Source organism: Aegilops tauschii, chromosome 4, assembly GCF_002575655.3.
Source record: "Aegilops tauschii subsp. strangulata cultivar AL8/78 chromosome 4, Aet v6.0, whole genome shotgun sequence".
Classification (NCBI taxonomy): domain Eukaryota; kingdom Viridiplantae; phylum Streptophyta; class Magnoliopsida; order Poales; family Poaceae; genus Aegilops; species Aegilops tauschii.
In genome coordinates this window covers 77595498-77621006 of record NC_053038.3, presented here as the reverse complement: position 1 = coordinate 77621006, position 25509 = coordinate 77595498, and the positions used below count along the sequence as shown (strand labels likewise).

Sequence of the window (25509 nt, the reverse complement as noted above, 5' to 3'; positions counted from 1 at the left end):
GGAAGAGAGGAGGGCTTACATGTGGTCCCACGAGCTACAATAATTTGGTGTCTAATAAGAGGGGGCCACACCGTCTCACATTAATTATACCCGTCCGATCAAGCAATCCAACGGTTAAGAGCCAGGCTTCCTTTTTTCTCTACTAGCAAAAGTGTCCGTGCGTTGCAACGGATGAATAACAAAAAAATCATAAAATTTATAGACCCAAAATAAAATAATTCGAGTTCAGGCAAATTGCACCAATATGTCATCAGTTTTACAGATTGATAATTAAGAATAAATGATGCAAGAAAGCAAAGAACACGAGACATCAAATTTATGACAAAAAGAAATAGATCAAAGATTTTTAATGATGTAGGCAGTCGATCCCCTAGGGGCCCGTGCGTTGCAACGGGAGACCAAAAATACATGCTAGCTAAATAAGTATGACTTAATATCAAGACATATGAGTGTCCTCTATTTTAACATGGTGGCTCACCATGTTGCCACATATATTTCTTCTCACTCTGGTTGATGATGGACACAATATCCATGTGGTCGTAATGCATTCGACGTAGTAAATCCTTAGGCAATGAGCTTGCCACTGCACGACACACTTGTCATTGTCTCGCGCAAGGGAATATTTAAATCTTCAAAAACAAATCTCATCGACCATGAACTACTCCCAATGCCTAGACATATAAAGACATTCCAAAAACTAATCAAATCCTAGACATAAAATACTTCTGAATCGGCGAACAGTTTTTCAAATCGACAAACATCTTTTTTAAATTAGGACATCTTTAAAAAATCATGAACATTTGTTTATTGAAATGCATGAATAGTTTTTGAATTCATGAATATTATGTGACTCAGCTAACATTTTTTGAATTGATGAATTTTTTTCAATTGCGGCATGAATTTTGAATTTCGTAAAAAACATTTGATTTTTTGAATATTTTCTAAAATTTCATGGAGATTTTTTCCAGATATTTTTGAATACACAATCATTTTTTTCAAAATTATGAACATGATTTTACTTCCCGACATGTTTTCCCATATTGTGATTTTTTATAATTTGTGAACAGTTTCGTAAAATCACCAACATTTATTTGAAATAGCGAAAAATTTATGATTTTCGGAAGATTTTTTGAATTCACTCACATTTTATAATTTCTCTATCATTTTATTATAACTGGAAATTTTTTATAATTTGGAATTATGAAATTAATTTAAAGAAGAAAAAACTAAAACAGAAATGACGAAAGAAAAGAAAAGACAAAATGAAAAAAAAACAGGGGCATCACACCCCGTAGGCCGGCCCATGAAGGCGTTGGGGGGTGGAGGAGGTTGACGGTGTCCTGAACTAGGGGGTACTCACTATGTTGTCTCCCGACCAGCCGGATCGAGCCGAGGACCCCCATGGCGGTTCACTATTGGGCCAGTTCGGACAGCGCATGCTGCATATAAGGAGCATTCCACAAGACTTGGCGCCCAAGACAAGGATTCCTCTAAACCCTAGGCCTACGGTGCATATATAAACCGAGGCCGGGCTAGTCAATAGACAATCTCATATTCATTACTACAATCTCGTGGTAGATACCTGTACTATGTACTATTCCCATATGAATACAATCAAAAGCAGGACGTAGCGTTTTACCTCCATCAAGAGGGCCTGAACCTGGGTAAAATCTCGTGTCCATGTTACCATCGCTCCAAGACGCCTAGCTTAGGACCCCTACTACGAGATACGCCGGATATAAAACCGACAGAGGTGCCTAAGAAAAAGGAGGCAAAAAGTTGGTATTACTAGGATTTAAAAAGTTGGTCTTCAGGGTAGAAGCAACAAGCTCTAGCCACCACGCTGGTAATGTGTCTCTGTTATAGGTAGGACATCATATCTCTAAAACCACTGAGCACGGCGGCGCCTTTGAAAATAAAAACCGAATCGTTTTCTTAACTTACGGGTGGCATGGCGGGTAATTTATAGCTAATTCGGGGGCGATTATTTGGATGGACGACCAGAAGCATTATTTGCTTTATTATTAGGGGTAGATATTATACTCTCTCGGTTTTTAAATATAAGACTTATAGAGATTTTAACATGGACTACCAGATTGTTGTGTCATAGGAAGGATAGCTATACTAATTCGGTATACTCAAACTACACTTTTGGTACAAAATTGACAATCTCATCTCACAAGGACGAAATATCAGTAATTTCTATTTACTGGTCGATCCCATCTTTTATGGAATCAATTTTTTTAGTGTACACAAATTTTGGGAGTCATATTTTTTTCTTCCTTTTGGTATTCGAGTTGAAGAAATACAAAAATTCTATAACTACCAAAATTTTCAATCTTTTCATTGGTTTTAGTTATATAGTTAATTGTTTTTTATATTGGGAAAATATATTAGTAATAGAATTCTAATTATAGTAATTAAATTAATTAAACTTTTTTAGAGGTTGATAGTTTATTTACTGGGGAAGAGTCAACATACAGATGTATAGACATATTTTAGAGTGTAGATTATCTTATTTTACTCCGCATGTAGTCCATATTGAACCCCACAAAAAAAATGTAGTCCATATTGAAAGGGCTTATATTTAGGAATGGGGAGTACTTATTTATACATTTTATATACTATTAAAAGAAAGTAACGTTCTTTTCCTTGTCAGGCAGAACTCTTCTTCAACCATTTTTTCCCCTCCTACCGTGTCCATCAATTGATTTTGTTCATCCAGACAGCTTTTTTCCACCACGTCATGTTTAACCCCACCTTTCAAATACGTCACTAAACCATATTAATTTACTTACCTTTTTGCATGACTACACGGACTCCACTTAATTAACTTACCTTTTCCAATAATATGAAATACGTCATTCGATTCCACATCATATTTCACCGCACCTTCCCGTACATCGTTCAATCATATTGATTTATTTACCATGCATGACCCAAGTTACCAAATTGTCAGGGTAAAAAGAATGTGACTCCCATGCCAACGCACATGCACGTACCTAGTCTTTTTAACAGAAGCGCTAGGCGTTCCATATCCAAGGGCCATGCTAGCGCCAACCGGTTGTAGCAAGCCAAAAATCAGCCGTTGTCTGATGCAGTCGATCACAGCCTTCTTTTCGTGATCCACTATCCCCAACGCATGCATTTCTCATACATTGAGCATCCGCACCTCAGGTCAACGACAACATCCTTCCAGCACGACGACGCCTCATCATAGTGTCGGCTCGTAGTGTGGGAGCGCCCTCAAAGCATCGGCTCAGTCCTCATACTGCAGCACCCGCCAATACCGATGAAGCACGGCGACCTCAACGTTCTGTCCTCACATAGACTTGCCCCTAACAAGGAGGTAGCAGATATGGACCTCCTATGTGCCCCTTATTGTGGTGAATTGCTCGCATTTTTGCACAGGATAGTCCCCCGCCTGGACCAGCCCATGTAGTAGGGGCCGCATGCGAGCAGTGCAAAGATGCCAATAAAAGCGGCGTGATGGTCAGGAATCAAACTCACGACCCTCAACTTGTGGTTGCATGTAGCTAGCCAGTTGAGCTGGTGAGTACTTGTGACTAATAAGCAACACAAACCACCAAGAACGAACAGCAGCAGGAGATCCAAAAAATATAAACGTATTCTGAATTTTTGAGTAAAATTTTAAAATTCAGAACATTTTTTGTCAAACATGACTTCTTTTAAATGAACCATTCTTATTTTAAAAAAACAGGAAGCATTTTATGAATTGTGAACAAATTTAGAAAACTAAATGTTTTCTAAAATTTCCGAACAAATTTGGAAAACCTAGATTTTTTTGAATTTGTGAACAAATTTTGAAAATTAAAGTATTTTCTGAAAGATGTTTTTTTAACTTCAACATTTTTCCAAATATCAACATATATTGGAAACGCAAACACTTTTTGAATTTGTGAAACAAACTTAAAACATAAACAGTTTTGGATCTTCAGAACAATTTTTGGAAAGCACGAAGATTTTCTTATTTCCCGAGACATTTAAAAAAGTGAAATTTGTGAACCACATTTAAAAAGGCATTTTTTAAAAAGTTTTGCACAATTCATGAAAAACACGACCATTTTCAAAATTTCTGAACATATAAAAAAGGGGAAAAAAGGAAAAGAAAATAAATAATGAAAATAAGAAAAGAAAAAACTAAAACCCGAAAGGTGGCCAGCCCAGCTCACACCCTCGAGTTAGCTCCTTGTGCGAAGCCGCGAGTATGTGCTGCAATGATCAACACATAGGGTTTTCCGTCGGATAGGAGCTCCCGTATACAACCTCCCGGTGTTGTTGTTGGGTTTACCAATGTGCTGCAAATCCACAACATATTTTCATAGCCGAAAATATTGGCCTCTCACAATTCCTTCGACCGGTGCTTTAGCTTATTCTTATGGAGCTATATCTCGTTTATAGCGAGTATAGCTTCGGTCTCGCCTAAAGCATCTTCGCAGCTACAGTTTCGATTGGTCACACTGTTTGGCTGCAAAAAAGAATTTGTTTTCTTTTTCTGTCTTTTATTTTCTACTCCTTCCGTTCCCAAATATTTGTCTTTCTAAAGATTTCAACAAGTGACTACATACGGCGCAAATTGAGTGAATCTACACTCTAAAATATCTCTATATACATCCGTATGTTGTGTCCATTTGAAATGCCTAGAAAGACAAATATTTGGGAACGGAGGGAGTATTTCCCTTGGGTTTCCTTCGGTTCTTTTCAGTTTTATTCGTTTTCTTCTGCTTACTTTTTTTGTTTTTGTTTTTCATTGTATTTTTATGTTTTCTCTTTCAGTTTTCTTCATTTCTTTCTCGTTTCTAGTCAGTTTTCTTCATATTTTCTATGTTCCTTTTACTTTCTTTTTTAAATATTTTTAATATTTTATTTATTTTATTTTATTTACTTCTTTCTCGGGTTTTTCAACATGTATCTCTTTTTTCCACACACAGATTACATTTTTTAAACATCATGAACATTTTTCCATATACATTGTATACTTTTTGTATACATCTGGAATATTATTTTTATGCATGTTTAACATTTTTTAAATACATTATTAACATTTACAAATACACATTTTTTAGCACATGTCTACCTTTTCTCGGTACACAATGTACATTTTAAGAGCAGACGTGAACCATTTTTCCATACATGTTGGAATTTTTAAATATGTGATATACATCTTTTTAAAATATATGTTTTCCACTTTTTTGAATACACGGTAACATTTTCCAAGTACATGTTGTACATTTCTTTAATAGTAATACACATTTTTTCTAAACTACAAAAACATTTTATTACATAGTTTTAAATGTTACAAACATTTTCCTGGAACGTGGGAACATTTCTTTAAAATGGCACGTACATTTTTTTAAAAGTACGAAACATTTCACTATACCATGCAAAACATTTGATTACATTGTATACACATTCCTAAAACAAATGACATACATTTGTCTAAAACGTATAAATATTGTTTAAGCTATTAACATTTTTTAGTTGCACTTACATTTTTGTACCATGTAACATTTTTTCAAATTCCTGACCTTAATTTGTTTGATGCAAATTTAAGTTTTAAAAACATAGTCATTAAAATATAAATAAATTGAAAAAAATAAGAAAAGGATAAAAAAACAGGACATCATCATGGCAAACACACTTCCTTCCTGGGCCGGCCCATCACCGGCTCCTACCTCGCATAGTCGTGCCCTTTGGCCTTAGATGTAATTTATGTTTTCCTCAAAGAAAAAAAAAGAGGTCCAAGCCGGCCAGGCACCACAACAATCAAAAGTAATCACACAATGGCCATGTCGACTGCAAACTGAAGAAGACGGCGACCGTGCTTCCAAATGATGTCGTGGTCGAGATCCTGGCACGTGACGGATGTGGCGGCCTTCTTCCCTTGCACTACGGCGTGCAAGGTGCAAGGGATTGCGTCGGCTCATGCATAGTCGGGCTCTCGGGAGTCATTGCACGCCTCCCTTGGTTTTTCCGCCAGCATTCGCCACGACGGACATCGGCACCCTTGGCAACTTTTTTTAACACGGTACAAACGCAGACGTTCATACATACACAAATAAACTCATCTCTATGAACACACGCATACACATCCTACCCTATAAGCATCTACGAGAGGCTGAGCCGGTACATCATCTTGAGATTGACGGCATCCTCGGCAACTTTGCCCATGGCGCGCTCGTCGAAAACGTGACGCGCCGAAACTAGGCACAAAACGTGAGCTGCCACAGCAAACCGTTTTGGACGAGTGGGGCCGAACCAAAATTTGGCTTGAGATTTTGAAAGCAGCGTGGCACTAAACCAAAATTGTCACAGAATGATGTAGGAGCTGTACGTACAACAAATCTACCACGTACGCCGGTGACACGACAGTGGGAGGAATAATGCGTGCATATGCTAAACTTGGCGCCAACACTTGCGCCCTTTTGGAAACCGCAAACTTTAGTGATATCTAATGGGCAGTCCGGTATATATGCTGCCAACTAACTTAGCTCGCACGTTCGGCCTTCTATTCCTGAATGGCGACAATGAAGAAGTCATGAAAGGGATAGTGCGGAGGTGTCCAGGGCGTCGTCGTCCTTGTGTTGATGCTCCGCGGGGTTCGGCAGAAGGAGGAGGATTGGGGCCGCAAAGACGACGGCGACCAGACCGAGATGCCCAGGGTGAGAGAAAAAAAAACTACTGCTCATTACTCCATGCATTGATTATATCTGACGGCCAAGAGCAATCAGAAGGCCGATCCGACGGTCCAAAACGCATCAAGCTCGAGATCGGACAGCCCAAGGTCGCTGAGCTCCGAGAGAGCCCCATTTCAAAGAGACTATAAGTATGGGATGTTTGGGACTAGTAATGGATTGGAGCTGCAAGTATTGTGGGAATGTTAGTATTGCAAGTTTCTTCTTTCTAAGTACTTCCTCTGTATAGTGATCTAAACGCTCTTATATTTCTTTACAAATGGAGTAGTTCATTTCTTGCGCTTGCGCGTTTTTCTAAGTAGAGTATTATGCATGGTGACGCCTGATTTGCTTAGACGGTAAGTAGCCTCATCTACACACAGCTGTTAACCGATGACACGATGAATTATGAAACAATCAATCATGAAATTAACGCAACCAAAAGCGCTGATTTAACACTAAATTAACGTAGCTGCGCGGATTATGTTGCTTAGTTTGCCAAGGAGGATGTCGGTCGGGGGTCCGGCCGACCGGGATGAACCACTGGATTAACTGATCCGGATAACAACGCAAACACGCGCACACGGAACACCGGGCACAAGTTACACACATTAATCAACCTCTTAATTAACCGGCTAGCTTAAGCAAGCAATGTGCGACGTACGCCAACACAGACGCCACGGCTGTGTCCCCGGCCGACAGGGCTAACCGACGACCGGCTGATCGATGGATGGACGGTGCATCTCCGGGCGACCGGCCGTACGTTAACTAACCCCGCCTCCATAATTTAATCTCTCCTGCCGCTGCTGCACCTGCATGCATCTATAATCCGCTGCTAGCTAGCTGTACGTGCCTCTCACTGTAGGGTACTGGTCAGGCACGAGAGGATAAACAAAAACGCAATCAAAACATCACAGGGCGCCGTCTCAGATCATGTGCGCCCTGCTCCATGCATAATTAGACTAGTACCAGTTCTATCGATGCATCATGGGTACTTACAGTACTGGAAAAAGAAGATGATGAGTTTACCATGCACGTACAGTATTAAGCTGTGATGTGGCCATTTATAGGGCGGTTAATTAGACAAGCGAGGACACGAAAATGCATAGGAGCTCTCTGGTGCTACGCCCCCCTATATTCAAAAATAATTTAGTAATTCAAAAAAGCGGAAAAAATCCCGGAACTTTTTATGGAATCAAACATGACCAAGTATTGCACTCGTATAATTTTTTTTGATAGGAAATGACTTTTATTGTATCCGGGGTCAAAGATTTCTCAAAAAATGCTAGATACAAGTACTATTCATGTTATATTGTCGTCATAAATTTGTTTTTATTGCCCTGAAGTCAACGAGAATTATTCCTTGGCCGAACTTTTTATATGAGTACAATACCTAGTCATATTTGGTTCAAAAATACATCAAGGATTTTTTGACCTTTTTTTGGATTATTAAATTATTTTTGGATATAAGGGGGTGGAGCACCCGAGTGGTCCTAATCCGCTCCCAGCGAGGACAGATCTATGTGGATGCATCGACGCTGTAGTACTGTGAACGAGCACCGGAGGACATGTAGAAATTAGAATCACCGAGGGGCAACGGGATTGCATGTCTACCACGAATGCCTAATTGAAAGGCTCGCCAGGCCGCCGGAGCAGCAGGCACATGAAGTACCGGCCGGCCGGCGGGCGAGCGATTTATGAGGCCGGCGTCGGTGCATGAGAAAGAGATAGTAGAGAGAGATGGCGACGGATGGGCCGGGAGACACGCGTCCGTAGAGCCTGCCCGTTTTACTCGTGCACCTGACAGCAGCATCCTGCAATATCGTCCACCGCACATGCCTGGACTACCGGCCGGCCGGTACCGTGCATGTGACTGCCGGCAAACTGTCAAATTCTGAGCTAAAGAGTTACGAGGTGCTGCATGCTGCCCATGCTCGTCGCTGCACGCTCACACGAGGCCCCCATGGATTTTACTAGCAGCCGCGACGCCAAAATAACTGTTTTCAATTTTGTTTTTCACACTGCAGGGACGCAGACGTTCATACATAGGCACGTACACTTATCTCTATGAATGCATATATATACTATCTATATAAGAACCTCCGAGTAACTGAACCAGTACAAACCTCCGTAGTGGACAGGAACGTCTCCTCCAATTAAACAAACATCCACAAAAGACCTTAAATCAATTCAAAAAATGCGAGCACCGATGACAATCTAATACTTAAACTCTAGTGCGTTAGGGATATCACTATCGTTCTAACCATTCAACCACATGTAGGTTCACCTGTTTTGAACTTATTAAGAAAAGTTAGGACGAAACGATTTCGTTTTGAATCTTCTGCAAGATCTAATCCTTTTGTCTATCGCCATACATGATGATGGTGGGATTAACAAAATGGACCCCACTAGTCAGTGAACGTTTGCCGGGAGGGGGTGGCAACTGTGAATTTTCAGATGGCAAGTTTAATTGTATGAGGTGGCAAATTCTTCAAGAACACATCGCATTCCTGGAAAAGAGAAAAACTTGCGGCAAGAAAGCACAAGATTTGCCATCTCCGACCAGATAAAGTTGCCACACACACAATAAAAGCATTTGCTTGCCATCTCCTCTCAGCCGACGTTCGTCAGTTATCATTTCCATAACGAAATACCGCCCCGCTCAATGGTTGTAGACCATGATCCACATCCGCTGACCCGGCTTACGTGGCTACCGCCATTGACCCCAGCGGTAGGCCACTAACCCTATCGCCACGGGTGGCAGCGATACACTCTTGCGAAGAGGTAAGTTGCGGCGTGGCTATGGGCGGGCAGCCCAAGCGGCTCAGCCGACCGCTCCTACTTGTTTCATCCCACGAACAAAAGAGAACCCCTCCCCCTCCGCCTCTCTAATTCCCTCTCATATCTCTCCCTTTTGTGACTTTTTCGGGGAGCATGCCTGACCTATGTAGGTTAAGGTAATGTCCTCCGATTACCCCAATTTTTTGGCTGAATGCTACTATTTTTATGTACGTATTTTTAGCACTAGGTGAAGCCCTAATTTCCTCATTTTCTCAAAATTTCACTCATTCATGTAAGTTCCTACCCATATGTTAGTTTGTTTTAGGTGTGAATCAATAAAAATGTGTGTTAGTTTTATCTATATGCATTGACATGGAATTGAGATAGAAATTTTATTTAATGTTGGATACAAAATATGTGTGTGTGATGCAAGTAATTTTTCCTGTCCTGCGTGATTTAAGCTACACACTTGACTGAAGTATCTTCATCACATGGAGGTTCTTTTGGTGCATGCGCTGGAGTAGGTTCTGGAACAACTTACGGTGCCTCCATGTGGAATAGACGAGAGAGAGCTCGTCGTGCTTCTCCGTCGGCGCCGGTGGCTTGGAAACAGAGATATGTGTGTGCTGCTCCATCGGGATGGAAATGGAGGTTGGGGATTCCAGAATGAGGATAAGGTCGCTCCTCTTCCCCTCCACCGAGTGGAAACGATAAGGCGAGCGTCGTTCGCGCGACACGTGCTATGGAGCAAACGGGGAAAATATCAGGTACTCCCAAACCTTAGAGGCTACAATTATACGAACTTCTGGGCCATTGGATCTGGTAGATCTTAGATCCAATGAAATTTGTGCATCTTCTGTGTTTGTGTGCAATCCCCAAATTCTTTGAGGGCTTTTTTGCAAAAACTTTCAGACCTCTAGGGGTTGTTTGGTTAACGAGTATTTAGAGATTTAGTTTTTCTTGAACTCGTCTAGCAGCGTAACAAACTAAAACTCTGTTTGGTTTTCTCTAACTACTCCAAAGATATCCAAAACTGGTTCTCATAACATGCAAAAACTAAGCTTTTAGAAAAAGGAGTATTAGTCATTTTTGTATAGCCGCGTTTATCCTAACCCTAACACCTTAGTTCCTCGTTTCTAGCTGGTGCGTTTATCCAGTGTGCCCCACCTACATGCAAACGGAATCACATCCACCGAGTTTTTTTGTGAAGGTAGGCAAACGTGGTTCTCTACATGCGTTGTTTAAGGCTTTCTAAATCCAAACCGAATTTTCTACAAGTGATTTCTTAATAGATTGTTAGTAAAACCTGATTTTCTACAAAATATTCTTAAAACAGGTTTTGAGAAAACTGAGGGTAATTTTTCTCGAGTATGCATAGCATGCGTACTATTCTATATAAGAGGGGAAAAGGCATGAAGAGCCCTCCACCGGTGTGACAAGTACAAATTACATGTTACCTCTACTAACAATTGCTCCACACTCACACTCTACATTCAGGACTACTCACGCCTATTCCACGCACTCAACTGTGCAAAGAAACCCTCTACATTGCCCTTCAGGAGCCCTACATTCCACCACGCACGCCCTTCCTGCTCCACCCGACGCATGACCTTGGCAATCCATGGGGTGACACCATCGAAGACCACAACGTTCATGTGCTTTCACAACTCCCGTAGGCCAAGCAGGATGATTGCTCGAGTGGTTCTTTTTCGCGAATACGCGTTGTGGCGTATCATTCCATTGATAGAAGAGTGATAGAATACAGTGTTGGTATCCCTAATAGCCGTACACTAAGAGGCGACATTAGGGAGACCGGTGAGCCAGAGAGAGGGGGTTGCTCAGCCCCAAAGTACAGAGGTCAGGTTACAGGGAGGATCCTATCTAATCCTCGGGCGCCGGCCCTAGCCCAACGTCTAGCCTCGGTCTCGATCGTGTTCAGGAGCTCACCACTGGAAGGTTGCAGGCCATCGAAGATGATGCCGTTCCGGTGCTTCCAGATGGCCCAGGCTGTTATGGTGACCAAAGAAGCAAAGCCCTTGCGGAGGCAGGATGAGGCGGCCAGAGCGCTCGCGGACCACCAGTCGAAGAGCTCAGTTTGGCCATCCGGGGCGCAATCGGCGGTCTGCACCAGGAAAGAACTTCATGCCAAGTGATACGCGCGAACACACAACCAGCAAGGATGTGGTGCAGAGTTTCATCGTCCTGGGCGCAGAACTAGCAGGCGGCAGGGTGTGGCAGGCCACGGCGTGCCAAGCGGGCCATCCCCGTCCATCATCGGTTTTGAGAAGCAAGCCAGAGAAAGAACTTGACGTTGAGCGGTGCCCAGCTGCGCCAGATGAGTTTCCGGAAGGGCGCTGTTGTTAAGCCAACGAACAGGGCGGTGTACCAAGAGCTGGCAGTGTATACACCCTTCGAAGACCATCACCATGTAAATGCATCCGGAGTGGAGGAGAGGGAGACCAGCCGCAGGCGGCGCCATAGATCGACGTACTCGAGCGTGGCCAGCGGGCCAATGGCGTCGGCAATGTCAGAGATCCAGCCCTGGTTACGCAGGCCGTCGCTAACAAGGCGCGTGCGCTTCCTTCTGCGCGGGACCATGGCCGCGAGGGCGGCAGCGATCTCGGCAATGGACTGGCCGTGTAGCCAGTGATCCGTCCAGAACCTGCAAGTTTCACCATCGCCTAGCGTCCAAACCGTAGAGGCCCGGAAGATTTGCTGAACCTCACGATCGTACGGCAGGTGCAGGTGCCGCCATGGGCGCGTCGGGTCCGTGGCCTGCAGCCACAACCATCTTGTGCGCAGCGTGATGCCGACGCGGTGCAGGCCCCGCACGCCCAGGCGACCCAGCTCGACAGGGTGGCAGACCTTGGCCCAGCTGACAAGACAGCAGCCAGTGCGCGCGTCTTTACATCCTTGCCAGAGGAAATCGCTAATGATGCGCGTGGCCTTCTTCAAGATGGGTTTGGAGACAACCATGGTCGTAAGGATGTGGGTTGGCATCGCGGTGAGGACATGCCGCACGAGCGCGAGCCGTTCGCCTCGGTTGAGCAGCGTGGCCTTCCATGTCGCAAGCTTGAGGAGGAGCTTGGCTAGCAGGGGCATCAAGTCGGAGGAGGAGGCCTTGCGCACGGACAATGGCAAGCCAAGGTATTTGATCGGGAAGTGCTTGATGGGGCAGGACAGCGTGGAAGCAATGTCAGGCAACATCTCGGGAGGGCACCTGATAGGCGTGGCCGAGCACTTGGCAAAACTAGTCTGAAGGCCAGAGGCGTTGCCAAAGGTGTCTAAGAGCTCATGGATGGTGCGCAACTCGGCCGGGTCGGGATGGCAGAAGAGCACGACATCGTCGGCGAAGAGGGAGATGCTAGACGCCGCATGCCTGGTAGTGAGCCGGCGAAGGATGCCGTTGCTGACGGCATGCTGGAGCAGGCTATTGAGAGTGTCGATCACAATGTTGAAAAGCATGGGGGAAACGGGGTCACCTTGACGCAAGCCTTGCTGATTGCTCCCTGACCATGGCGCCAGAAAGCTCCTGTCTGCTAGGACTACGTCGGTATTTCCCCAAAGAGGAAGGAATGATGCAGCATAGCGACGGTAGGTATTTCCCTCAGTGATGAAACCAAGGTTATCAGACCAGTAGGAGAACCAAGCAACACAATGTAAACATCCCCTGCACACAAATAACAAATACTCGCAACCCGATGTGTTAAAGGGGTTGTCAATCCCTTTCGGGTAACGATGCCAGAAATTGCGTGACGACAAATAAAGTAAAGTGCAGCAAAGTATTTTTTTTATTTTTGGTTTAATAGATCTGAATAAAAATGCAAAGGAAAAGTAGATCGCAAAGCAAATATATGAGAAAGAAGACCTGGGGGCCGTAGGTTTCACTAGTAGCTTCTTTCAAGAAAAATAGCAAACGGTGGGTAAACAAATTACTGTTGGGCAATTGATAGAACCTCAAATAATTATGACGATATCCAGGCAATGATCATTACATAGGCATCACGTCCAAGATTAGTAGACCGACTCCTGCCTGCATCTACTACTATTACTCCACACATCGACCGCTATCCAGTATGCATCTAGTGTATTAAGTTCATGGAAAAACGGAGTAATGCAATAAGAACGATGACATGATGTAGACAAGATCCGTTTATCTATTGCGTAGATATAGATCCCATATTTTTATCCTTAGTAGCAACGATACATACGTGTCGTTTCCCTTTCTGTCACTGGGATCAAGCACCGTAAGATCGAACCCACTACCGGAAACCTCTTCCCATTGCAAGATAAATAGATCAAATTGGCCAAACAAAACCCAAATATCGGAGAAGAAATACGAGGCTATAAGAGATCATGCATATAAGAGATCAAAGAAACTCAAATAACTTTCATGGATATAAAAAGATATGACTGATCATAAACTCAAAGTTCATCAGATCCCAACAAACACACCGCAAAAAGAGTTACATCATATGGATCTCCAAGAGACCATTGTATTGAGAATTCAGCGAGAGAGAGGAAGCCATCTAGCTACTAACTACGGACCCGAAGGTCTACAAAGAACTACTCACGCATCATCGAAGAGGCACCAATGGAGGTGGTGAACCCCATCCGAGATGGTGTCTTGATTGGATCTGGTGGTTTTGGACTCTGCGGCGGCTGGATGAATATTTCGTCGACTCCCCTAGGCACTACAAAAAATAGACTTCCGTGATGATGCGTGTTTGTCACAGTAGGTCGCGTTTTCTGTCATGCATGTACATCCATGAAAAATTTATGACAGAATCAAGATAGTCATACCTGTGCTGTTGTAGAAGTGCTCCATGACATTGCCAAAATTATCATCACGGAAGTGTCCACTTCCATGACGATAAATCGCGCGTCACAGAAGTGCTTTCGTCGTGACCGACACGTGGCATCCACCGTAATGGAACGCCGTTAAGCTATCGGGTCGGGTTTTGGATCCGATAACCCGTTAACAACCCCGACCAATGGGGATTTTCCGCGTGTAAAATCATCATTGGCTGGAGGAAACACGTGTCGGCTCATCGTTGGGACAGATGTCATCCACTCATTGGACGGAAGGCGCCTATGATACGTCAACACGTGGCACGGCCCAACAGAGGCCCATTCCTGTGAAAAGGCCGGCCCGTTTGACTTGGTCAAAAGGTGGTGGGCCGGCCCATGGAAAGCCTGTTAACGGCCTGTTCGCATATAGCCCATTTACAGCCCGCTAACCCGAGGCCCGTTACGCCCTATCCGAATTAGGCCCAGTAGCGTCATCTGGGCCATCCAATATGATTCCAACCCGTTTTCACTTCTGGACCATGTATGGCCCATGACGTCTTTCGGCCCATATGAGGCCCTATGTAACTCTTGGCCTATTAACGGCCCATGTTGAAACTGGCCCATAATGAACAGTGTATCACTTTACACCCATTAACGGCCCGTGGTGAAACTGGCCCGTAATGAACAGTGTATCACTTTATAACCATTAATGGCCCGTGGTGAAACTGGCCTGTAATGAACAGTGTATCACTTTATACCCATTAACGGCCCGTTATTCCGTTGGGCCGTTTCCAGCCCATGTTATCTTTCGGCCTTCTCAGAGCCCATTTATTCTTGGGCTCATTTCCAGCATTCGTTTACTTACGGCCCGTGTACTGTCATTTTCTGCTTGTGGGCCAAATTCAGCCCGTGGTTACAGTCGGCCCGTTTGTGGTCCGTTAATACGTTGGGCCGTTTTCATAGCGTCATCAAATACGGCCTATTAACGATGGCCCGTTATGGTCGGCCCATGAACGGACGATTCCAACTCTAGCCCGTTTACGGCCATAATGTGGCCTGTTATTGGCCCATGTTTGGCCAATCGATCATACGGCCCGTATAAGGCCCATTGATGATACGACCCATAGAAGGCCCATTGTTTCTACGGCCCGTAGAAGGCCCATTGTTTATACGGCCCGTAGAAGGCCTACTGTTTCTACGGCCCATAGAAGGCCCACTGTTTCTACGGCCCGTAGGAGGCCCAGTGTCACTATAGTAAATATTAGCCCATGGTTATTGTGGCCTAGTTTTAAAAAATAGGTTATTGCAGCCACTAGCAAACCGCGGAAAAAGAACTGCACTGACTACAAGCAAACAAATAAACAAGACAACAAGGAAATAAATAAGCAAGCAACTTATGCTAGGCTATCTAGGCTATTACACATATTACATCCACTAGGCATCAAAGTTCGCCACGAGTGAAAATATAGGGAACAAAGCAACATATAAACACCGCAGCAAAACAAGTCCAGAACTGAAACCACTTCAGAAGAGTTCAAGAAACAATATCCTGGGTACCCATAATGCTGGCAAGATGCTTAGCAAGCTTATTAACTTTCTCTTGTTTGGCGCTTAAATCCTCCAGCGCTTGCTGTTGCACAAGAAAGTACGCATCTGAATTCTGCAGGGACTTCCTCAGTCCTTCGGCTTCTTGCCGCAGCACAGCTGACTGATGCCTTTCAGGTTGTAGCTGAGACTGAAGAAGCCGAAGTGATTCAGACAGCGAGTTCGAAGAGCTTGTGCCAGCGGTACTGGCCAGTAACTCGAACACTACATCAACGCAGGACTGTGGGGTTTTCTCACTGTCTACAAGATTGTTTTTATCACCTTTCTTGGAGATCAACAGGGTTGTCTCACTATCTTGAACCTTATCTGCATTACTTTCTCTACCATTGCATAGTGGGGTGCTCTTCTCCAATATTATGTTTGCATACTACAAGAGAAACAAGCAGACACATCACAAGTTTAGCTTGTAGTATACGAAACTCATTTTGGTAAACCGGTTCAGTAGTAAGGTGGACAGGATAACAGCATGAAACAAACATATATCTATGTACTATGGTCACTGTATTGTCCATATCATTCTAGTTTATGTTCCCTAATCAAGATAGAGACACAGTTCAACTCATATATTTTTAAGACACAGCAGCATAGACAGAATATAAGTGTGAGAAACTACACAGCATTGGCAGCACTTGTAATGTGCATCACATGAGAACATAACTGTTTATACAACTTAAACTGAAATCAACATAGAGCAAGAAGTTAGAACAACAATCCAGTTAAAGAAATAGGTTTAAAACATACCTGTTGCGCCATTGGAGTTTCAATTGGATCCTTCAAATTCGAAAGTAGTTGGTATGAGTAAATACAGTGATGCAACAGCAAAGGAGTATGGACCATAGCTATGGAATCTGACCTGAGAACAGTTGCTCTTCTGCTTTAAACGTGGAGTTTGGGTTAGCTGTGGTGGTCTTCGTGCTTTGGGCACTGCAGTAGCTTTACAAACTGCTCGTGTGGGGGTACTCTGTGGTGGACATGGTGCTTTGTCAACTATAAGTGGGTTACTATCCGCTGGGGTTGCGGTTAGATGGGTTGTAGCTGGTTCTCCGCCCAACAGTGTAAGTGTGCAATCTGGAAGAGTCTCGATTATGTGTGGTGGGGCTAGTTTGTGGGCCAGTACAACCATGGTTCTATCTGCATCGACGGGTAGCACTGTCTTTTGTGAAGAACGGGTTTTTGCTCCCTTAGATACTGCCATCACTCCCTCCAATTCAAATGGCTGATAAACAAGAAAAGAAATTGAACGTACAGACATTGTATGATAGACAGATGTGGTAATTCACATATATGTTGTCTAACCAAACAGGACAACATGACACAATTTCACATATATGATGCCTAACTAAACAGGATAGCATGACACAGTTTCAGATATATGATGGATAACTTAACAGGATATAATGGCATAATTCAACATATGATGAGTACCTAAACAGGATGACATGACAAAACTATATGATGTCTTTCTAAAATAGGTTGGGATGAAATAATTCGCATACATGTTGTCTAAGTATACAGGATGGCATGATATAATTGACATAATTGATTCATATACTAAGCAGCTGGCACTCGCATGTATGATCTCTAAACTAAGCAAATAGAATTCAATATTGTGCATATGATGTCTAAACTAAGCAATGCAAGACACCATATGCATCATATGAGAAATATAAACATTGCAACTTAGAGCATACACCTCAGGTGGGATATAAGACTGGTCATCTGTCTCTGAATCCTCCTCTGAGGAGCTCCCTGTAACCATCGAGATATATGCTTCAACAGGTACCATTGTCTGCTCTGAAGACCTTGTTTTCACTCTAGATTTTTCCATAACCGGCTCAAATGGCTGATACACATGAAGAGTAGTTCAATATACACAGATTGTCGACAAATGGAATACATAATGAAAAAAAGATGGCATGAGATAATTCACATATATGATGCCTGGCTCCATGGCGGTGCATAATTCACATATATGATAACTGGCTGAAAAACATGGCATTGCATAATTCACATATCTGATATAGAAAGCAAACAGTAGGCATTCACACAAAGCATGTCTAATCTAAGCAGATGGCATGGCAATGCAAGACACCATATGCATGATATGAGCAATATAACCCAGCCAAGTTAGAGCATGCACCTCGGGGGGGGGGGGAATACGACTGGTCATCTCTCTCTGAATCCTCCTCTGAGGAGCTATCTGTAACCAGCAAGAAATCTGCATCGACAGGTAGCACTGACTGCTCAGAAGACCTTGTTTGACTCCAGATTTTCCCATGACCGACTCAAATGGCTGATGCACAGGAAGAGTAGATGAATGTATAAACATTGTTGACAAATGGAATACATTATGGAAAAAAATATGGCACAATACAATTCACATATACGATGACTGGCTAAACAGGATGCCATTGCATGATTCACGTATATGATGCCTGGCTAAAGAAGATGGCATTGCATAATTCCCATATACTCCCTCCCTTCCTAAATATTTGTCTTTTTAGAGATTTCAAATGGACTACCACATACAGATATATATAGACATATTTTGGAGTGTAGATTCACTCATTTTGTTCCGTATGTAGTCACTTGTTGAAATCTCTAAAAAGACAAATATTTAGGAATGGTGGGAGTATGATATAGAAACCAAACAGGTGGCATTCACACAAAGCAAATCTAAACTAAGCTGATATAAGATGTATAATGTAAGCAATGCAAGGCGCCATATGCATGATATGACCAACATCAGCATGCCAGGTTAGAGCAAACACCTCAGGTGGTAAACAGGCGTGGTCGGCTCCTTCTGAATCTCCATCTGAATAGTTATCTTCCTCTGGAATACAATCTGGAAATGCAGGAGGGGGGGGGGCACTTCGCCCACCATGGAGCGGCGTCTGCATGACATTATATTCGCACGCAACGGTCTTCTCTTTTTCTCTACATGTTCAGTACGATTGTGTACAATATCTGACATGCATAAGCGGTGCATGCAAAAATCAAGACTGATGGTAGCAAACGAGTGGATGGATCCAAAACTAATGATAGCAGGTAGATTATAGCTTCAGTTTAAAAAGATAGACAATGGATCATCTATTGTTTGTTGCCCACCCAACATGAACCACATAGAAGACCCCAGATGAACTAGATAGTAGACAGATACTATTTGTTGCTGGCTCGATATGAGACCCATGGGCAATTCAAAACTCAAGATTGAACGATAAAGTAGCAGGTAATAATAACAGATGTATAACGTAAGCAAACACGAAAGACTGCGACCTCTCTTCCGGAACTGTGTAGTCCTCAGGTTCATCTGCTCAGTCGATGATGGTAATGCAATTGGCGTGGCTGCCGGCAACGGGGAAGATGATCTGAGTCGGCGAAAGGAAGTCTGCAGGGGGGATCTCTGCTGCAGTGAACGCTTCTGTCGATGGTGCACCTCAGGTGGGGTGGATGACAGCACGGCAGGAGCAGGACATAACACACAGAGTTTTCTTTGACGCCTATGTGAAAATGAAGTAAATCTGTAAGGGCTCCTTAGAATTGGAGGATTCTATAAACGCAGGGACAGGAAAAACACAGGAATAGGATAGGAATGCACGTGCAAAACAGAGCATTTGGAAACATAGGATTTCAATCAACCTGGGTGTTTGGCTCACATGAATTGGAAGAACAGAGGAATGGAGAAACAAACTGATGCGACGAGTGTACAACCTCTTTGGCATAGCCTTGTGGACCTCAGCATCATTGGGTTGGACGTGGAGGATGGTGATGATGCTGGTGTGACTGTCGGAGGCGGGGAAGAAGATCCGAGGCCTCTGGAAACGACGCCGAGGGTACTGCTCCGCTGTGATGGACGGTTCTGTCATTGGAGCAGCTCCGCTAAGGTGTACGGCGACGAGGCTGAAGCATGACAAGACAGACAACGTTAATCTGAAGTGGGACCCTAATATCATCTGCAATAGATGATGTAAAATACATCACCAAAAAGTGCTAGATGTAAAACGCATCAGCCGCGCCACGGCTGCTCCGACAGATGCTGTAAGTACTGTTCACTCTGAACTTAACTGAAGAAATGAACTTCACAGTCGAAACTGAATTTTACTGTCGAAACTGATTGAACTAGTAATAGAGCATTGCAATAGATGTTTAGGGCGTTCGAGCACTAGTAGCAGAGAAGCAGTGATCTAAATCAGCAGACGCTCGAGCAGGGAACGCACTAGCAGAGCAAGTCGTGCAGTAGCACCGCGAGCGAGTGCTAAAGCAGCAACTCTTGTAGCTGCCGGAGGTCGTGCAGCAGCAGCAGCAGCGCAAGCGAGAGCAAGAGCAGAGCAGCAGCACGAACGAAAGCAGGAGCAGTGCAGCAGCGCGACCGACAGCAAGAACAGAGCCGCAGCGCGAGCGAGAGCCGGAGCAGCTGCAGCTAGTGCCGTTGTGGAAGTCGCCACCGAGGAAGCAACGACATGGGGGAGAGACGCCGTGGATGATGTGGCCGGCGACGGCGCCGTCGATGGAGACACGCCATGTCTGCTCGGTATCGAGCACCGGCAGCCCCGTGAGATCGAATAACAGATAAAATGCAGCGGTGAGTGTAGAACCTCCTTGGTGGCGCCGAGTTGGCCTCGGCTTCATCGGAGGAATTGGTGAGGGTGCTGCGGTTCCGGTGGGGCAGGTCAAGACGGCGCTGTGGGGATTGAGGTGGCGCGATAGACGAGGCGAACGTCGGGGAAGCTCCTTGGAGGTGGAGGACGGGGCGGCTGATCCGGCGGGACGACGAGATCGACAACGGATCCTCATCCAGTGCGGTGGATGAGGGACGGCGAGCTGTTGCGGTGGACGACGTAGTCGGGGAAGAGTCTCCGGTTGGGCGGCGGTCGGGAGGCCGACGGAGGAGCGTGGGGTTTCGCGGGTTTTGGCGGCCTCGGTGTACGAATGGGGGGGCGAAGGGGGAGGGGGAGCCAAGCTTAGGGACGCGCTTGTCTGAAATGTAGGGTAAGTTACCAGCGTACCCCCACCGGTTTTGACACCGCGACGTGGAGCTTCATTTCCGGCTGAGGGGTAGAAGGGGGATTTCGCGTGTCTGGGCTGCGGGAGCGATTTTGGATGAGGAGGGAGTTCTCGCGCGCGTCCAAATTTCAGGATAACAAGGCGCGGCGCGGGTTGAAGAAGCGGGAGTTTCAAAGCAGGTGAGACAAAAGATACTCGAGCTTGAAAAATTTGGGATAACAAGGTGCGGATTCCTTGTTCGGCAGAACAAACTTAACGTGTAAAAAAACAATTCATACAAGACACAAGAGAGTCATGTCCCCTTTTACTATATTGCTATAGATGCCATTGAAAAAACTACAAGAAAATGTAAAAAAAATTGGGAGAACAAGATTACCCTGCACAGTACCAAATCGATTCGCACTTCCCTCAACAACAACAAAAAACAAATCAATTCCCACCAAAGAAAGAGTATTGTCCCTTTTTATATGATTACATATGCCATGATCTCGAATTTCAATTTTTGAATCCACGTTATGTTGAATTCGAATATATCGTTAGGTGACCTTGCGGTTTATAATTGATGTAGTCGTACATTATGATCTTCCATCATATATGAACATTTTACTCCACCATGTGAACATATATATTGTCGTCTACCATATGGACTAAATTTGAATCAATTTTCCTCATTTGAATACGATTGTTGTCAAGTTATACAATAATTTAAATATTATCTTGATAACAGAAAACATACATATAGCAGTAATCATATTTCACTATGAACTACATGTACCATACGCTCTCCAATTCAAATATTTGTATCCATTTTATGTTGAATTCAAATCATAGTACATTATTGGTCTAGGTAGCGAGATGTTTGGGATAATCAAAACCCTGTTTTCATACGTATATTTTTTGGCTGAATTGGGACAAGTTTTGGTATAAGCCTCTTGCAAAACCGGAGATTCTCTCAACAAGCCTCGTGGTTCCGAGAGGGAACGTGTCACCTTTGTGTGCGAAACGATATACGCTGCCTCCCCCTGATTTTATTTACAGAGGCAACATAGAACTATATGAGTGCCCTGTTAAATTTTGGAATTATTTCAGGTTCATTTGGCCTTTTTATACATTAATTGAGTTTCTGGACTTTTAATGTGCATAATATAAATATGAATTGCATGCACATGCTCCGGTGCACCAAAGTGGGTTGAAAAATCACATGTGTGTCCTTGGTTGAATTTCTAGGTCCCATGGAAGAAATGAGAATGAAATTCAAACATCTGGGCGTCATGACTCGGCCGAGAACATCGAGAAACTTTGATTTTAAATTCATGTAAATCCAAAACTCGCCGGGAAATCATGAAACTTGGCATGGTGTCATGTCATGGCACTAACATGTTGTGGTAAAAAATTGGGCCGATTTGGAAGCTCGTGGTTCTAAGAGGGAACGTGCCACCTTTGAGTGTGAAACGATATACGCTGCCCCCCTTGAGTTTATTAACAAAGGCAACATAGAATTACATTAGTGCCCTGTTAAATTTTGGAATTATTCCGGGTTCGTTTGTCGTTTTTATACATTAATTGAGTTTCTGGTCATTTAATGTGCATAAGTCAAATTTGAACTACAAGCACATGCTCTCGTGCACCAAAGTTGGTTGAAAAATCACATTTGTGTCTTCGGGTGAATTTCTAGGTCCCATGCAAGAAATGAGAATAAAATTAAAACATCTGGGCATCGTGGCTCGGCCGAGAACATTGAGAAACTTGGTTTTAAAATTCTTGTAAATCCAAAACACGTCTGAAAATCATGAAACTTGGCATGGATGTCATGTCATGGTACTACCATGTTGTGGTAAAAAAATTGGCCGAATAGGAACATATTTTGGTATAAGCTTCTTGCAAACCGAAGCTTCTCTCAAGAAGGCTCGTGGTTCTGAGAGGGAACATGCCACCTTTGAGTGCGAAACGATATACGTTGTCCCCCTTGAGTTTATTTACAAAGGCAACATAGAACTACATGAGTGCCCTGTTAAATTTTGGAATTATTCCGGCTTCGTTTGGCCTTATTTACACATTAATTGAGTTTTTGGTCATTTAATGTGCATAATTCAAATTTGAACTACAAGCACATGCTCCCGTGCACCAAAGTTGGTTGAAAAATCACATTTGTGTCCTCGGGTGAATTTCTACTCCCTCCTTCCATCTATATAGGTCCTAATGCGTTTTTCGAGGCTAACTTTGACCAAACGTTAGAGAAATAATATATGACATGCAACTTACACAAAGCATACCTTCAAATTTGTATGTCAAAGGAGCTTCCAATAATATAATTTTCATAGTATACATCTCATGTGCTATTAATCTTGTCAATAGTCAAAGCTGTCTTGAAAAACACATTAGGCCCTATATAGATGGAAGGAGGGAGTAGGTCCCATGCAAAAAATGAGAATAAAATTCAAACATCTGGGCGTCGTGGCTCGGTCGAGAACATTGAGAAACTTGGTTTTAAAATCATGAAACTTGGCATGGTGTCATGTCATGGTAGTACCATGCCGTGGTAAAAAAAATTGGCCGAATAGGAACAAATTTTGGTATAAGCTTCTTGCAAATCGGAGCTTCTCTCAAGAAGGCTCGTGGTTCTGGGAGGGAACGTGTCACCTTTGTGTGCATAATTCAAATTTGAAATACAAGCACATGTTCCAGTGCACCAAAGTTGGTTGAAAAATTACATGTGTGTCCTCGGGTAAATTTCTAGGTTCCATGCAAGAAATGGGAATGAAATTCAAAATTCTTGGCGTCGTGGCTGGGTTGGAAACATTAAGAAACTTAGTTTTTTAATTCCTATAAATCCAAAACACGCATGAAAGTAATGAAACTTGGCTTGGTGCCATGACAAGGCACCAATATGCTGTGGTAAATTTGCAGTCCGATTTGCGAAGGCGCACACATTAACAATCAACAAAGTCATTTTGGAACAAGTGCTGTCACGTTACAATCGGAAACACAAGTATTATTGAAACCGTGGGCGTTCTACTTACTAGTACCATTTACGTGCCGCCACGCATCCCCATTTTTTATTAGCTAGGAGGCGCCGTGCGGGGTAGCTATTTGAGTACGAGAGGCGTGCGATCAGACCCCTGCGCGTGCTTATCGGGAGGAGAGCCCTTTGACCTCCATCTACCGTCCACCTCTCTCCCAAGGTCTCCATTAATGGCGCCCGAGCCTCTGTTTAATGGCGTGGCTATGTCTCACTTGACTGAGATTTAAGAGAGAAAAAAGAAAATCTGAAAGCACGGATCTTGATGTAAGATCCGACGGACCTATATAGCATCTACTGCGACTTATTGCAAGACTGGTGAATATATAAGGACGATTAGTTTCTTTTTTGATCAAAGAAGGGCTTGCCCCTTCCGATTTTCATTACTGAAAACCACCACAATTCACAAGAAGTTCAGCACAACTCCAGCCTAAGACGAAGGACTAAAAGCTACCAGATTGAAATCGCAACATCCCAAGAGGCCAACAAAGGCCGAACATCCGCGCTAGAACCCAACATTTCACAACCGACGACACAATCCACATCCTAAACCGATTATTACATCAAAAGAAACCAGGAAACTAAAGGAAGCCCAACAGCAACTAGAAGAACAGCAATGCCAGGGTCGCCACAGCAAGAGTTTTCTTCATTCCAGCCTCGCAACATTGATCTTCCACATAAAGATAAGGACGATCAATTGTCTTACATAATTAGAAAGATAATTAAAAAAGCCACATGCGGCTACGCCCGAAATACACAAGGGCAAAAGAAGAAGGAAGACAAGGATCTGGCTCGCTGATCTCTACTTTCTTGATGTGTTGCTGCAGGCCGCGGGAACTAGTCTCCGCGGCGAGCTGCGATGAGCTCTTTCGTGTCCTCAAGACGCTGATTGAGAACATCCACGGATTCCTCCACCAGCCTTTGGCGCTCGTTGCGGAGCATGTCATTCTCGTCCATAAGTTTCTTGACGATGACGCCGGTCCTCTTCAACAAGGCACTGGTCTCCTCCTGCTGGTCTGCACTTCGGACGATCTTCTCCCTCAGCAGGTCGCGCTCGGCCCGGAGCCTCTCATTGCCCTCCCTTAGTTGCCAGATGACGCCGGTAGCCTATTCAAACGAGGCTTTCATGTCGTCCTGCAACCTCGCCCAGCCGGAGATCTGATCCATCTGGCTATGGATGATCGCATGCATGTGCCTATAACAGTCGTCGCCTGCCCGCGAGAAATTTTCCCAGGCCGCCGCGGCGCGGCAGGACATCTCTGCTGCTTCCGCGGCGCGGCCGGACCAGTCTGCTGCATCGACGGCGCGGCGGGACCTCCGTGCTGCTTCAGCGGCGCGGCGGGACCTCTGTGCTGCTACTTCCGCGCGGCGGGACATGTCGGCTGCTCTCGCAGCGAGGCGGGACATCTCTCGTGCTTCCGCTTCCATGCTCGCCTCTCCCTGGTGGCAATCTCTCGACCCAGAACTCACGCTGGCCATGGCAGACGCAAGGGAAGGATGCTGAATGACTTGTTTGTTTTTGTGGATGAGGAGTTGAGGAGGAATGTGCAGTCATCTTGGCATACTAGTATTTATAACCGAGTACTAATACGCTCCTAAGTGGGAAACCGTTTA

The 25509-nt window shown here is 44.1% G+C and overlaps 1 protein-coding gene across 1 annotated transcript in view; it reads right to left on the bottom strand.

Moving 5' to 3' along the window:
* Nucleotides 1–11334: 11334 nt before the first annotated feature.
* LOC141021672 (uncharacterized) overlaps nt 11335–25509 on the bottom strand; it is a 41727-nt gene continuing 27552 nt past the window's right edge. Inside the window, exons 2-3 of the mRNA XM_073497523.1 lie at nt 11902–12906; nt 11335–11614 (exon numbers count right to left, since the gene is read on the bottom strand). Coding sequence (XP_073353624.1) covers nt 11335–11614; nt 11902–12906 — 1285 coding nt within the window. The remainder of the gene's footprint in view (nt 11615–11901; nt 12907–25509) is intronic.